The 17,011-nt window shown below is 41.9% G+C and overlaps 1 protein-coding gene across 1 annotated transcript in view; it reads left to right on the plus strand.

Annotated features, from left to right (window-relative positions):
• The window catches only part of CNNM2 (cyclin and CBS domain divalent metal cation transport mediator 2), a 108,348-nt gene that overhangs the window by 77,099 nt on the left and 14,238 nt on the right, over positions 1–17,011 (plus strand). Inside the window, exons 2-3 of the mRNA XM_058810453.1 lie at positions 11,138–11,281; positions 16,741–16,878. Of these exons, the coding sequence (XP_058666436.1) occupies positions 11,138–11,281; positions 16,741–16,878 (282 nt within the window). The remainder of the gene's footprint in view (positions 1–11,137; positions 11,282–16,740; positions 16,879–17,011) is intronic.

Here is a 17,011-nt window from a genome sequence, read left to right on the forward strand (position 1 = left end):
GCTTAGATAAATAACCCATTCCCTATGAGACATTATGCCACAAAGCTTGTTCTGGAGTAAAATTGTCAAACAGTCTCAGAAGTCAGAGATATTAAAGCTGGTATTCAGGTTATTTGTGAGCAAATACATTCAGATTAGTTTTTTGATGGGGCTAAAATAATGTTAAAGACTTCTGCAGAATAATAAAGAAAACAGGGCTATCTCTACTACATCTTCCCTGAGCTAAGCATCATGAAAGAAGTACTATTCTCACAGAATTCCTGTTATGTTACTGAAATATTACAGCTCTTCACTTCATGTAAATATTTGACCAGGAGAATTTGAATAATATTGTCATGTAGGTGTGAGTCACATGTCATCCCATGTCATCAATACCCAGCAGTTGGAAAACTGTTCAGCAATCCTGATTTAGTCTTCTGGAGCAAAGGAAGATTTCTTCATCACAGCGAAATCAGCAAGTGGCAACTTCACAAATTCAATCTCTTATGACTCCTTTTTTTCCTCTTCATTTATCTCCAGTGTCTTCTTGTTCAGGGGCACAGCTCTCACTTCACCTTATCTCCAGTTCTCTGCAGTGGCTGTTGCTGATGGAGCAGGGCTTTGCTGTCTTATCTGAGAGGTTTCCTGCCTCCTTCAAGAGCTCTGGACAAACTCAGCCTACCAGAGAGCTATGCAGGATGGCCCAAAAAATCCACTAATTAGATGGCTGTTCACAAATGGAAACTTTAAGAAGTTTTGATATCAAGTTCAGTAATTAAAAATATTAATAGCATAATTGCAATAGAGATTGATCTTTGAAGTTCCCATTTCTAAAATATGACCCAGTAGTACTATTTTTCAAAAAATTAATCTTGTCTTGTGGGGCTGAAAAGATGATGTTGTATTACTAATTCACTGGAAAATCTTACATCTGTGAGTAATTGATAGCTCCTAGGAACAAAGACAGGCAATTTATGCTTGTACTTGGAAAATAATAAGAATGCATTCAAATGTACCATCAGAACTGTCATTCTTTCAAGCAAGGCAGTTTTCTATAATCTTTCCTTTTCCTGGGGATGTTGAGTCAGCATTTGAACCAATTCTTTTGGCTTCTTTGCATGATGGGCTTTAAAAGTAACACAAGATCTACTTAAGTCCTTAGCAAAATGCAAAATTAGGGGGTTCCCCCTTCTCTATATATTATTGTATTATTATTTTGCGAAAGACCTGCAGTTTGCAGGAATTTAGATATCTGTGATGCCCAGTTCTGAAATCACAGGTGCTCTTCTGTCCTTCTGCTTTGGTGTCAGACAATTCCAGGATGTCTTTAAGTGGTTTAAATTACATCCCACCTCCCCCATATCCATGACAGTTGCTGTGTACCTGTTCTTGGTGAAGAGGCATGGATCTGGATCCAGCTGTGATCTGTGTCATTCGCTAAAATTGCGCCAAAGCAAAGTGAAAATGTGACCTATGAAAGTTTAAATTGGTCGCTCCTGCAAAGTTCTTGGTTCTGTGACTTTGGGTGTGTCTTGGCACACCTCTACACTTTGGTGTGCCATACCTTTAGTTTTTAAAAGAGTCACTTAACAGCCAGAGGATATTCCCCCTTCCCCTTGAATTTGCTGGCAGTGTGAAGCATGGCTTTGGGGCAGCTCTTCCTGCAGTGGTACCCCCATGGGACCTGGCCCAATCCAAAAGGCAGGGGGAGAAGGTGGCTGAGTTTCTTGTGCCTGCAGATTGCTGCAGTGTCCTTGGTGCTGTGCTGCATGGCTCAGGAGCTGCTCTGTAGTGGCACTGAGTGAATCCAGAGAAACAAATGTGCAGTGTCAGAGCTCACGTGGCCCCGATCCTGCGCTTGTGCAGAGTCAAGGTCATGGCTCTGGTTGTGTTCCAGGGGTGTGTTTATCCCACAGCTTTGGGCACTGTGGCAGTGCACACACCTGGGTGCTCCTGGGCTTGTACAGACCTGGCTGGATGAAGGTGGTGTCACCAATTTAGAAAGTTAACAGGGTAGCTTTTTGTTCATCTTCCTCTGGCTTCTGCCACAGTATAAATTTGAAAGCTTGAAAAATCTGATGGCGCCATCGACCAGGCTGGGTTTGGAGCTGCTGGAATTGCAAACTACATGTGATATAAATGGCCTGAAGTAAAACAAGTCATTAAAATAGAATATTAATGAACTAAGATGCTGGTAACACAAGAACCCTTTTAAATTCATATCCTAAATAGTGAGCTAAAAGTAAACTATAACAGCTGATTATGATAATAATAATAATAAAAAATCATATCCAACCCCCAATTCCTTTCAGGACCCACAGTCTTAAGATGCTGTTCTTCCTTTGCAGCTCATGCTCTTTGCTCTCAGCACAGTTTAGGTCCTTATGTAAGCATGCTGGCCTCAGCTAACCTTCTCCTAATGTCCAAACATGTTTCTGTTGTGCCTTCTAGTACTTTACCTTTGTCGGATTTAAAATCCCATGGTGTAGATGCCAGAATCTAGAAGCTCCCTGAATTAAACCCAGTCTGTTCTAGGAATTGAGGGAGGCAGTATTAGAGGATGGATTAGATCAGTAGGATTTTTGGCTGCAGTGATAGAGAACAAGGCTGGTGTTTCTGTGGGTGTTGTTTTGGTTACCTGAACATCAAAGTCATCCCAGTTCACTGTTGTTTTGGATTGACTTCTATTTTTGTTGCTCATAAACATATATCTCTTGATGCTCTTGTGTTTATTTAGTGTACTAACTCTTGGTTTGTGGTAGAGCAGTCTGTTGGACTGGAGGAGACTGTGAGGAGGTGACAGTTTCTCTCCTGAGCCCTTATAAAGGGCTCAAGAATTTGCCTCCCCTAGGGCAGGGAAGGCAGAGGAAGTTGGAGGGGAACAAGTCATAGCAGCAATGCAAAGCTGCAGGAGGAGATGCTGAACAGGCCATGGCAGACGAGATTGCTGTGGATCCCAGGCTGAAGGGCACATCTCTCAAAGGATTCAGCATCCAGCCAGCAGCCAGGCCCCACCGATGCCAGAATCCAGGGCCTCTTCTCTCCATCTGCTGGGCTGAGGTCTGGGGAGGACCTGGAGCTGGAGCTCAGCAAAGCCAAGGTTTTGCACTCCCTCTGCTGGCAGCACTTCTGCCGGTGCCTGCTCTCATCCCTGAAGGAATGCTGAAATCAGTGGGACAATCTTGAACAAACAGAGAAGTAATACAATTAGTATGGGTCCTTTTTAGGGTGCTTAAACACTAGAAACATTCCTTGCTGATCATGCTGTGGAGGTGCGAGTCAGTAAGGAGATGCATTTCTTACACTTCTTTCCAAAAGGTCATTGCTTGCCTTGGGAAGTGGGGGCGCGGGGGAAGTCACATCAGCATAAGTCACACTTCAGTACCTTTTCAGTCCAATGTGGAAGACTTGAACCATGACCAAGAATGACTTCAATATTCTGTTTGCTTGCCTTAAATTTTATCTGAACTTTTTTGTTCTATGTCAGTCCAAATAGTCCTAGGCCTCTCCCCAGATTCAGTATTTTCTCTTCTTGTTGCCACATCTTCTCTCAACTTTGGTTTGCTTCACTTCTGAAGTGGTTCCTTAATTTTGTTTTTAAACTTCCACCTTATCTCTCATCTCAAGCCACCAGTGTCCTGGTGTCACAACCTTTTACTCAGGTTAGAGCCTCAGACAGGTGTCCAAAAGTATTCTGGTTTTGGGAGAGAGTTCTTTCTCAAGTATTAGGATTTCGTTCTCTTCCTCTCCTACTTCAGATCCAGTGGATACTTCCAGTTCTGGGAAGCAGCTTGTGTTTGTTCATTTACTAGGCTGAGCTCAGGGTTCCGGCCAACACTGAGAGCAGCCTAGCCAGTGGTGTGCATTTTTCACCCTTGTGGACCCTGGTTATTGTTAACCCCAGCCATATTCAGCACAAATGCCCTACTGCAAAAGCACTGCCTGACTGGGAAGCACTGCCATGCTGTTCATGGCAAGGGAGTTGTTAGCAATGTTCAAGGAGTTTCTGAAACTTTTCCTCTCCACTTTTCAATTTCATTCATGATGCCTGCCTACACCTTTTAATAGTTTTCCCTAAATATTCTCATATTTGATTCTTCCCTGAGATTTCTGCTTTGATAGCAGAGGTCTGAGTTGAAATTACCCTTTTTCCTTACACTCAAGTTATTTCTGGATCCCAGCTATTTCTTTTACTGTTTGTACCTATGGAGACTTCCCAGCTCCAGATCTGAGTTGGTTGCCAGGTTTGGTTCAGTTGTAGGTAAAGCTGCAGCTTTCTTGAGCCGTGCTCTCACATTTAGAAGCAGCAGCAAAGCAAGTTAAGTTTGTCAGTGTGTGTCTCACCAAGGTCCTAGAGGAAGGGATTGAAGGGAAGGCAGCAGCAGCTGAGTTGGAGTGCCTACACCGACTGGTAGGCTGGTGTAGATGGAAAATGTTAGCTCATCACTTCTCTTCCATCTTCCACAGGGCACTGGAGAATTATTGAGTCCTTTCTAGGAGCTTTGTCCAGTCAAGTTTTCAAAGTTGCAAGTAACTGAGCTTCTGTTGTTTCCCTTGGGAAAGTATTCCTTACAAATACAATTCACTGTCAGGAAGTCACTCTGAAACTCTCCCTGATTTTTGCTTTTTTTTGGTGTCCTCCCACTAAATGGACTTTAACACAAAGAGTCTATTTAAAGTGCTACTTTTTTATTTTCCTGTGAAGGCTGCTGTGGTTTCTGGTTAATGTTTGTACGAGGCTGAGCTCTCTGGTTTAAAGGAGTATCACTGTATTCCCAATGGTTGTGCTGATACTTTCACTCATTTCCTTTGAGGGTCTGGATGGTTTTTATGTGGCTGTTTTAAATGAATACTAGTTATCAGATTCCCTTCCCAAATATATATTAAAAATTATATGTTTTGCTGCTGAAAAGAACAGGATCTAAAAAGTCTTGTCTAAACCTAGATTATGTTTTTACAGAAGTTTTGGGTTTCTCTTGATTCTGTGAATAGTGTTGTGTTATGAACCCAAAGACAGTATGCACCAGTTTGTGTGTATGTGTTTGGAGAAAATACCAGTCTGATTGCCCCATTGAAAATAATCAAAGTGAAAAAGCAAACAGCATGAATAAAAATTTCTGCTAATAGAAGGGAGATTTAATGTCCTTGAACTGTGGTGCGGAAAAGAAATTTAGGAAAACACTTTTTACTTTGATATAATTGCTTGCAAGCCAAGGCTACTCCAGGGGGAGTTATTTTTAATCGATAAATTATACAACATGTTTTAAAATTGATTGTTTGGAATAATGTGTTGTTGAACCTGTGAATCTCAGTGACAGACCAGTGTTTACCTTTGTACAAATCAGTCGAAACAAAAACAGCCCCATAAGTTTAAACAGGGAATTTTTCAGAAGCACAGATTGTTAGTTAGCAAATTCAAGGGCAGCTAAACACCACATGGGATTTTTGTCCATGTCATTGAAGGCATATTAAACATATTAAACAGGCTATGGCTTAATGTTCCAGGGCACAGCAAACAGACTCAGATTACTGGTTTTAACAAAAATGGACTAGCCTGATTCTTGTTGTACCACAAACTGACTTAACAAGAATCTTCTGTTTTATAAATGTCTACCACAGCTTTGATTTTTCTTTTTAACTTTTTTTTAAGGAAACCAGGGGCCTTTAGTAAGATCTGCTGCTTGCAGGGGGAAATAACACCTACAACTCTTTCCAGTTACCAAGTTCCTAAACCTCCTTTGGCAGAAATAAAGGCATTTCAAGTTTCTCATAGTGTAAGCTTACACACATCACTGCGGGTTGTAGCTCACTGCTCAGAGCCCCTAAATTGCACGTTTGCTGTTGGATCACTCATTCCTAGGAACCTGTGTTTGCTCTAAAGCTATTGCAGCAGTATTGTAATTTTCTGAAGCATAGTCTGGCTAGTAGTAGCATTTTGTTATTACATTTAGTCACATACAAGGCCAGATTGTGGCATTCCAGATCAGTAAAACTTGCTGCCTTTATATATCCTTCTGTACTGAAAGTTCTGCAGTTTTTTTAAGAAATTTGGGAATGAGAATTCAGCAATGAAGTTTGACCTGGGGTTTCAGTCAGACCTTCCTTCAAAGTCTCTTAAAATCACTGGATAATTTAGGAAGGGACTTCTGGAGGTCATCTGGTCCAACCCCCTCTTTGGAGTGGGTCACCTCTGAAGCTGGCTCAGGTCACTGAGTTTTGAATCCCTCCAAAGCTGGAGATCTCACCGCCCCTCTGGGCCTGTCCCAGTGTTTGACCACCCTCGTAAGGAACAAGTTTTCATTATTTAAAGAGTCTCCATGTTTGAAATTTGTTTGTAGTCTCTTGTCCCATCAGTATCTAGCCAAAGGACTCTAGTTTTGTGTTTTCTATAGCCTTCTATGAGGTACAGAAGGACTTTGAAGTCCTTTCTTTCGGCCTTTTCTCTGCAAGACTCCACCAATGCAGTGCCCTCTGCTTTTCCTTGTGCATCGTGGGCTCCAGCCCAGCCCTTCTTAGGAACCATCCACCAAAACTGTTTCAGTTTCTTGATGTCTTTGTTGAACTGGAGAACCCCAGACTGAATGCCAGAGCTGCAGATGTGGTTTCACAGGTATCAAATAGAGAGGAATAATCTGTTCCCTTGACCTGCCAGCTGCACGTGTGCTGATGTGAGCACAGAGTTCCTTTCATTGCTGCAGGGACACGCTGCTGACTCCTGTAGTGTGTTCACCCAGCCAGCCTCCAGTGCCAGCACATGGGGCTGTTTTGCACCAGGTTTATGACTTGCATTGGCATTTATTGAACTCCACAATGTGTCTGTCATCCTGTTTCTTTTGCATGTGTGTCTATGGGGAAGTGACCTGTGAGAGTGGGGTGGGTACAGCTCCATCCAAATGGCAAAACTCTTAATGGAGTCAGGATCCTGTGAGTGACCAGAGCAGATCTTGAAGAGATGTTTTCATCTCTGGTTTGAACTGCATGACAGCATTCTCGAGGTCCTTACTCTAGATGTATAAATGCCTCAGGATCAAAGGGAGAATTTTCCACCACTATGTATTTCCCAAGAAATTGTCATGTAAGAGAATGAGTATTTCAGGCATTTCTTTCTTCCAGTTCTGTTCTGTGTGGTCAGTAAATCACATGGACTCCCAGGAGCTATTTCTAGGTTCACTTACTCATGCGGATTTAACTAAGAATCTTCATGTTTCCTAATTAGCTTAATAAATTAATCAGAAGTTCTACAGAGCAAAATCTAAGCTGAGCAGCAGGATTTTAAGCAATGGGAAGAGACTGGATTTACATTTACCAAAACGGCTTGGTGCTTTAGTTGCCTGTGAAGGTAACAGAGAGATTAACATTTGTCACAACTGGTGCCTCGGGCCGTGTGCAGGTATCAGCCCCACACAGGCCCTTGGTGGTGTCACTGACTGTCACTGTATGGGGGGAAACTGAGGCAGAAAGCAAGCACTGCCTGCCTGTGCCCACAGAGGAGCTGTGGGTCGGTCACACATCATTTCTGCCTTTATTGTCAGAACTGGCAGTTTTGCAAAGCTGCCCACTTGCTAAATCTCATTGTATCAACACTTAAAGCAAGGGATTAAAGAAGCATTAATGTCATCTATGAAGTGTGGTTAGAGACTGTGGCCAGAAAATCAGTGAAGTACAGAACTTTCCATACACCTGCTCTCTCTGTGTAATTTATGTTCTGCTCTCAAAGCCCTAGGAATACTATATGCAGTCCAGATTTTCGTTCCTGCTGGATGTTTACTTTATTCAGCTCCTTACTGGATATGTACTGTAAGTCTTTAGCAATGGAAAATACAAGCAAAAACTGCTCTTCTTCAATTGAATAAAATAATATGACAATTGTCAGTGGCCTGATTAAACCCTTTGAATAAAGCTGTAGCCAATTTCTGTTTCAAGCACTCAGAGGAGTCATTATTTTACTTACAGGCCACTTTTACAGCTGAGCACATGCTGTGTTGTGCTCTTTTACTATGTATAAAGAGGTCTTTGCACTCCTAGCTTTTCCTTTAGCCTTTTATGTCTTGATTACTTCCATACGTGCAGGGTATTTGCAGTGTTCTGTGGTGAGAGGGCAGCCAGTCTGGGAATGCATCTTTGTAACATCTCCGTCACCACCTCTGATGTGTGTTCCACTGTCTGGTGACTTCTTGCAAATTATTGGATCTGGGTCAAAATTATCTTGCAAAGACACAAGAGATGTAATTTTCGGACCTGGTCTGTCTCATCAAATGATTTCATGAGCATTGGAGCCAATAGAAAGGAAGGAGAAAACTTGGGACAAAAAGGCAGCCATTTAGGGGCAGCTTATTAGATTGGCTTAAATTCATCTGACCCCAGCTAAGTGTTGGCTTGATGAAAGCCTGGAACAGGAAAACTTGACAATCATGGGGGAAGAAAGGTTAGTGTCACCATGTGTGTGGATAATCTGTCTCTTCTCAGCAGATAAATTCTCTGTAGCATGTAGTTTATTTAATAATGAGGGTAGAACTGAATATCAATGCTACCCTCCAAAATCCAGTGATGATAACAAGCTTCAATGGTCTTGATACTTTGGGTGATAAGTAAAAAACCCTTAAGATTGGAGAGTATGGCAAGGCCAAAAAAAAGTGTTTCTAGCCTTGTTTTTCATCACAGAAAGTGCAAAATGCCTGATACTTCTCCGTAACTCCTGTCTTACCAGCTCACTCTGCTTAAGAGAGCAACAGCTGGTGTAGATTTTGGTCACTCATCTCACATTAGGTGCTATTGCTTGGATCAGAGTCCTGCAGCTGCTCAAATGGGGAGAGCATAACATGTTTTAGTGATGCTGAATTCTTCGTGGGGACCACTCTGGTAGGAAGGACATGCAACTTGTTTTGTGGATGAAACTTGTGCACAACTTCCCATTGTATTCCAACCCCTCAGGTCCTTCCCTCATCCCATTTTCATAAATCTCTGACGTTGCTTGTAGATGTATTCAGGACTCCATTGTTAGAAAGATTGTTCTTTTCAAAATTTCAAATTTCATCACCTAGTTCAGCATTTTGGCATAGGCAGTGCAGGAGTGGAGGAAAGGGCTGATGATTTTGATCAAAGCTGAACACAAGTTGATAGCATTGTCTTTTGGTATTCTTGTTTGGCTGATTTGGTTTGTTTTTTTAATTTAACCCACTTGAACAGATCTTACCCCTTACTAATATGTGGGAACAGATATCCTGAGGAATTAGCACCTGAATAAGCATGTGCTGATGAGCTGCTGTGGTCTATGATAGAAATGGCTCTTGAAGGAGCCTATCTTTTGACTTGAAAGCAAATACACTAATATAGCACGAATAGGCACTGTGAAATAAATTAGAACATTTGTTTTGTCTGTGCAATTTTTTTTTATGCCACAGTCCTTATTTAACATTGTTATGCTGAAAGGATATAATTGGAGTAATATATTACAGGCAAATTGCAGTAATAATAGTGCTCAGATCTTTCATGTTTTTATGAAGTCACTGTAATGCTGTTCATCGAGCAGTAGAAAGAGCTGGAAGTCTTGCCAGGAATGAAGAGAAATAAAATCCGTAAAACCTGGCGCAGTGAAAGACTTTCAGTACAATATGGATGTTGATGCTTTAAAAATCACAAATCATCTTTCTATTAATTTGCTGTAGAATAAGGTCTCCTCAAGATAAGACTCAGCAGTGCTGTGCAGTTGGTATTTAAAGTATGTCCATCTGCATCTAAACGAGTAGCTCCAAGACAATCAGATTATGCAGTAGTTACTTTGGTGAGAATATCGCCTAAGTGGAATGGAAACTTCATTTTGAGTCTAATATTAGACCCTGCTTTGGAAAATTCCTTTTAAATGATCACAAGCTGGGAATAGCAAAAGAATTTAACTTTCGACAGACAGCATTCACCAAGAATTTGTTTTTAACTGCTTATGTTGGGTCCCTGGGAAAGCAGATGTGAAAAACTTACCAAAGTGAATTGACTTGACCTGATGCAATGTTTATATCAGTAGTTGATAAGTTTTCCTCCCTCGTCTAATTTGTTCAGGATATTTTCATTCTTTAAGCATGAGTAAGTCTGGGCTGGAATAGTTTGAATGCTTGTTAGTCTAATAATCTGAATCTTAAAACAGGCAGACATTATTGCCTATAAAGGGGTCTAAGCAAAGTTGAACTATTTTGGTTGTCCTCCTCAGTTGGCGATAAGGATAATTTTTGAGAACAGCAAAGAAGATTCTGAGACACAGTTTCTTACCTCCTGATAGTTCAGAAAGCACATTGATGTCTGTGTGCTTGTACTGCACAATGCCACTTACATTTAATGGACCCTTTGAATGAATTCTGTTATTTATGCAGCTTTACAAAGGACTGGTTTTCAATGGTAGCTGGAGAAACTGGCAGCCAGAGCTATCAAGGCCAGTTTGAAGGGTCATGATGATGATATTCTTACCATCATCATTGCTATGGCAGAAAGGACTTTAGAGAATTCACTGTGAATGATGCACAGCTCAGGAATCTTTAGAACTACTGCTAAATCTCTTCTTTGATGTTCTCTTTGTTGATCAGAGAGTTGCTTTGAATATTTTAATTAATGAAATCCTAAATAACATGTCATCACCCCATAGGGGGAATATAAAAATAAATTATTTTTGAGGAAGGGAAGGAAAAAAGAGGAGCTGATGGATGGGGCTGACTTCTCCCTAGCTCTATCCTGTTCCTGTGCTTCTGTGGTTTGGTCATTGCTGCTGTTTTTTCCAGGCTTGAGGAAAACATCCATGGGATCTCACTGCAAAGGAGGGCTCCAGCTTGACCTTCCTCTGCCAATGCATGAGACAAGAAGCAGAACAACAAGATAATATGATGAATTCAGTGCCAGGGTGACAGTTTTGCTGAGAAAGACATTAGGAAAGAACACTAATCTCTTTAGCTCTCCTTTAGGGCAAAAGGTGGATTTATGTGATGCAGGAATGTGTATCTCAGACAGAAAACAGATTATGATTTTAAGCATTTTTTAAACTTTGCCCCTTTTTTCATAAAGCCTGACACCAACCTTTTTGATTTTTATTTATACCTGTATGTCTCTAGTTCTGCTATAATTTCTGATAATTCAGAAGTTTCTAAAATGTCTAAATTGCTGATCTGTCTCCTTGCAGGCAAGTCTCACCTGGCTATAGTGCAAAGAGTAAACAATGAAGGAGAAGGGGACCCTTTTTATGAAGTCCTGGGAATTGTCACTTTAGAAGATGTGATTGAAGAGATCATCAAGTCTGAAATTCTGGATGAAACAGATCTATACAGTGAGTAGAAATATTTGCAATTTCTTTATAGATGAGAAGAAAGACTCCATCCAGTAGCAATTGTATTTATTGCTGTGTTTTGAGAGATATGTTGTTAGTTTAAAAATCTCAGTAGTCAAATTGTTGAGGAAGTTTCCTTAACAAAATGACCTGCAGAGCCCTCAGATGGTCAAAGTAATTTTTGGTTTTGCAGCATGGGAACCTCACTTGTTTAGGCTGTGTTAATTCAGAAGCAGGACAAGTTTCTTTATTTGATCCTTTTACCAGGAAGGTTTACATCTGTGACAATGATCTCCCACATTTTCCCCTATTGTCACTCTGCCTCAAGGGCCTGTAGTCCATGTACAACCATAGTTCAGCAAGAGGCAAGCAAATACCATGCCTCAAGGAGGAGGAATGGAGTCTCTTTAGAATATCTGTCACTCATTGAGAGATCTTGAGAATGGAAAGTCTTCCTCAGGGCTGAAAACCAGCCTGTTCTAAACCAGCCTTCTCTTTTCATCACTCAGCACATCTCCTTCCTTCTTTGGGGTAACGTCTGTTGAGGGAGATGGTGCTGCAGGTCAGCCATTACCTGGAACTTGAGAGATCTGGACCCTTTTCTTTCCCAGATTAAAGCTTGGCCAGTTACCTAAAGTGTCTGCTTCTCCCCCCATCTGCACAATCTGGCCTGTGCATACAGGACTTCCTTTCAGTCATTCTTCATCGGTGTTATCTGGCCTTTGATCACTTGTTGGCAGATGCTGTTTTTCTCTATGTGTTTTTGTGCAGCACAAGGATGTCTCCAGATTCTATTATAGTAGAAATAATAATTTTAAGTATCTTTAACACTGTTCAGCTATTCTTTGCTTTTTTTCTCTTTCCTCATGAAAGGAATGTTTCTACAGCATTTGTTCAGGCCAACCCAAGCATCTTCTATCCTCCCTCCAAGCCAAATGCCCAATGAGCACTTTATACTGTGGGATAGACTTGTTTTTGCCTGAAATGCTTTCTGTACCTAGTGGATATTTTATCAGTATTTATGTACCCAAATGATCGTGTAAATCACAGTTGTGTTTCAATGTGTGCTGAAGAGTCTAATTACTGTGTAAATCACAGAAGTCCAGTTATATTGATTTCTTTTCATACCTTCACAAATGAATTGTTGGGCTAATAAGTTGCAACATAATGCTTTTGCAGGATGATTTCAAACTTCCTTTTATTCTCCAAAAAGATCCTGTCTTTATCTACCTTTGAGATATTTACATGTATGTTTGAGGGAAGACACTGCTTATGCTTTCAATTTCCCCCTCTGCCTTGTTTGTTAAAAGAAAACACATAGATCACGCTGTGTTGTTCTTCAGGACAAAAAAAAGCTTTGCCCATTAATAGGATGTTAGAGGGCAAGGAAATGAGAATTTAATTTTAATTGTATTACCTGAAGGCTTCCTATATTAACAAAAAAGAGCTGATGAGCATTGAGTTCTCTTGAAACTCTCATTCCTAGGATAATTTTTTGCTATCAAAAATTCCTCGTTCAGAACAGTAAGAAAACTTCCTAGCCTTCCTGGAGGATGCAGAAAATTTTAGAGGGTGATTCCTGCTAAGTATCATGAAGAACTTCTAATTTCTTTATGAAGCACTGGAGATCATTCCACTGTTTAGACTGAAGGATACTATAGCAGTAAGGGAGAGAGCAGAAATCCCAAGAAACGGTGAGGATTTGGACTTGGGCAGCCAACATCCAGTTGGTTTGGTGATGAGAACATGAGTTTACTGAAAGTACTTTATTGTCTATTATATGTTAAGGCAGGTTATTTTTGGTGTTAATATCACAGTGTCACTGTTAGTAACCCCACCTCTGATTCTGTTCATTATTATAGCAGTCTGGCTTGCTCAGCTCACAACAAGTCAGCTTGAAACCCTTGGACTGATTTGCTCTGTACTAGGTGTTTACTTTAAAAAAGAGCTTTTGAAAAATTCTGGCAGCATTGCTACACTTTGTTCTGAAGTTTTAAAATTGTTTTGTTTTGCTTTGATGGAAACTTGAAATTCGATGAAATGGCTGACCTTGTGTTGGAGCTGTGCCTTTCTGTTGTTTCCATGAAAAAAACATTTGAACTGTTTCAAGGTGGAAGCAATAGTATATTTGCAGTTTCTGCTGAAAGCTGCTCTCACTGCTGAACTCCACAACTGAGTTTCTGCAGGGGTGCAAATAAATATGTGGTATGTCTTCATGTGGTTCTGTTGTGCTGCGGCTTGCAGAGATGCTGGGAGCAGGAAAAGTTGTTAAATATGTCTGACCCATCAAGATCTGGGTAGCCTGAGTACTTCTGAGAATGAAACTTTGTACTGGTAGTGCTGAAGGGGTGGAGAGAGGATGTTTCTGTCATGACACATTTCAGCCCATGTTGTGATAAAGAGCTGCCAGTGTGTTTGGCTCTTAGTACTGGAAAGTTGTAGCTTTTTTTCATGGTTGACACACTACAAGAATCTGTCCTGTGCTGTCATGGCTTTAGTCATGGTGGGAGAGCATTTCTCAACTTTCTCAGAGACCCAAGGGAGAAAGCTGTATGTTCTGTCCTAGACTGCACAGGCTGCTTGTTCATGTTATGCATCAGGCATCAATGTTTAGGATTATTACAAGAGATATCACAACCTAAATTTCATTTTGACTACTCATCCTCTGGAGTTCTCTATCTCAGCCCAGAGTTCATGGTCAGACTTGTTGCCTATGAAGGTGAAGTCTAAATATTTACAGCACCTACTGAAGAAGTTTGCAGGATTTGTTGATTTCTCACCAGAAGCTGTAGTGCGAGTATCCCTTGTGCATCTCATTGTTCATGTTGTAGAACCAAACAGCAGCTCAGCACTCTGTGAGCAGAGATCACTTCAGCATGCCAAGGTAACTTCAGTGCCCGCATCTCCATCCCACTTACCGGAGAAAGGACGGACAGGAAATACCTGGTTCAGCTTCAATTACATTGGTCACAATCCAGTCCTCGCTTCTTGTGTCTTAAAAGAAGCTCAGAAGTTGTTTGGATAGCAAAGAACAATTTAAGACCATCCCTTGCAAAAATAAGCCAAAATAATGCTAGTGCCAATAATGCTTAAGCCATGTGGCTCTGCTATAACCATGTAACGTTTTTCTTGAGGGAAGATTTTTGGATAAGCTGCCAAGGAAAAAAAAATAGGGGGAGTTGAAATTGCCCATTATTTGAGTTAAAGCCTGGGTCTCTTACCTTGATGACCATTATGGACAGAAAGATTTAAGGCATTTTCCCAATGTGTGATGCTGGTGTTGTTTTCAGGTACCAGTAGTGCCATGTAAAGCTTGCAGTGTTACAGCTCTTTAAAAGGAAAAGCACAGAGATGTTTCTCTGTCCTAGGGCAAACACTTGTACTTGTGATTTTTGCCTCCCTGAAGAGAGCAATGATGGAGCTCCTTGTGAGAAAATACCTCAGATACAGTGCTTTAAAAATAACATTCTCTGAGCTTTTCAGAAAAAAACAGTTTCTATTCTTCTTATCTCTTACAAGAGGTAGGACCTAGTGAGAGCTTCTAGGCAACTTTTTTTTGCTATTAATTTTCCATTGCTTTGGTATGCATCCTTCCTTTAACTGCAAGTACAGATAAGGTCTGTCTCAAACTATATTCCTAAGGCAGGGATTGTTTTTAGTCTGTAGCCACTCCCTTCAGTGGTTTCTATTCCTGCTTTTGGAAGAGAAACTGCAGTCCCTGATGTAGTCCAAGTCTTGTGTAAAGTACTACTAGGGTAAGAGGCTTCTGCTTTCAAAGAAGCAGAAGGACATGGGTCGTCATTGTTCTCCATGTGCCTGGGAACAAGTATCTCAAACTTTCTGATTTGCACTTGTCACAGAATACACTTGAGATATCTCAAATAGGCAAATTTCTGTCAGCACAGTATTGCTTTTGAGTCTGCGATAGTCCTGGAGTGGAGTGTAGTCCTGGAGCTTCCTGGGAAGCTGAGGATCTGGATGTACTCATGTCTAAAAGACTGGGTGACCTGGGAAGATCTAGAAGCCTGTAAATTACCAGTATTGTGCATTTCCAAGCCTCAAACTCAACCAGTTTCTGAGCCTTATGTAGTCTGTAGCATTTATTTGGACTTGTAAAAGGCTCCAGATCTCAGGGGCTTCCAATGCATCACTTTAATCATCTTTGCATGTATAACTCAAAATCTGAACAAGCACCTGGGAGTAAGTACAGTTTCACACTGTTAACTTCACCTGCAGCTCTTTGTGTGCCTGCCCAATCCTGTGCCATGAATCAACGTGCCAGAGCTGCCTCCAGTCCCTCAGAAGTCCAGTCATTTTACACCATTTGACTGAGGGGCTGATGGACAAGTAGCTGCAGTGTTCTTAGGATCTTCCCCCTCTAAGGCCCTGGAACCTGAGCTGTGTATCATCTGTGAGGGTCTCACAGGAATTGCCTCAACACTTGGCTTTCCTGCACTCTGTGGAGCTCAGAGCTGTCTGACAGCATTCTGCTGCTTATAGCACTGCCACCCTACAGGCGGTGCCACCAGGGGGGACGAGCACCCTGCCATCTGAGCAGAGACCTCTTCTCCCTGGAACTGATGGATACCATACCCCAATATACCTGTAGCTGTCTACTTACCTGGTTTCCCAAACATTTTGGGATATCAGCTATGGGAGTGGATGGTAATACCTGCATTGTTTGTGTCTCTTTCATGTTGTCTTTCACAAATGGAGATTCCTCACCACAGAGCCTGTTTTAAGACACAGGAGTCCAGGAGCCCCGGTTCACTTGCAGGCAAAACCACATATCTGAATTTCTGAAGCCATTCCGTACTTTATTCTGGCTTCAGTGCCTGTAAAGTGGCCAGAGATTCCCACCTTCAGGCTGTACACCTTGCCAACTTTTGCTGAAGTTTGGACAGGACAAAGGAAACTGCATATACTAGACACTGGGAATACTTCAGCCAAAGGCATGCAGATTTTGCCACAGCTGTGCAGAGTCACTGAAGCCAGTGGTACATCAAAAGAAATAAGTGATTGTCTATTTCCTCTGTGTACGTGCTGGGAATTTTCTAAGGAATGTATATGTAAAAAATAGCTATCCCAGCTATGCTTGTAAAACAACACCTTTTGATGTTCAGTAGTACTGAGCAGGACTTCTCCTCTCCAGAAGTGCAGCATGCAGAGCTGCTCTGCAGTCAGGTGTTTGCAAGCAGAGACTTTCCCCTGACCAGGGTGACAGAGATGTGACAGAGGCTGGGGTGCCTGGCTGTGCAGGACAGGGCCCCAGGGCTGCACAGCTCCTGATGGTCGGTGCTTTGGGCTGTGTGATGGTGAGCTGGGTTTGCAGAGGGCTCTGCCTGCCCCTCGTGCTCCACGTGGCCACCCTGGCTGACCACAGCCGGCGCGGTTCATGTTGGACCCCGTTCTAACAGAAATCACTTCCTTCCTTTCTTCTCCCACCCTCCCTTCCCCAGCTGATAACAAGACGAAAAAGAAAGTAGCTCATCGGGACAGGAAGCAGGACTTCTCTGCCTTCAAGCAGACAGACAGCGAGATGAAGGTTAAAATATCACCGCAGCTCCTCCTGGCAATGCACCGGTTCCTGGCCACAGGCAAGTGCGGGTTATCTCCTTCTGTGATCGTGCCAGAGCCTGAGGCAGTTTGTCAGCAAAGGCCGGTGAGGTGGGTGGGACAGGACAGGCGGGAAGGGAGGCTGGATTGTGGGGTGACAAATAATGCCACTGT

Source organism: Ammospiza caudacuta, chromosome 9, assembly GCF_027887145.1.
Source record: "Ammospiza caudacuta isolate bAmmCau1 chromosome 9, bAmmCau1.pri, whole genome shotgun sequence".
Lineage (NCBI taxonomy): Eukaryota > Metazoa > Chordata > Aves > Passeriformes > Passerellidae > Ammospiza > Ammospiza caudacuta.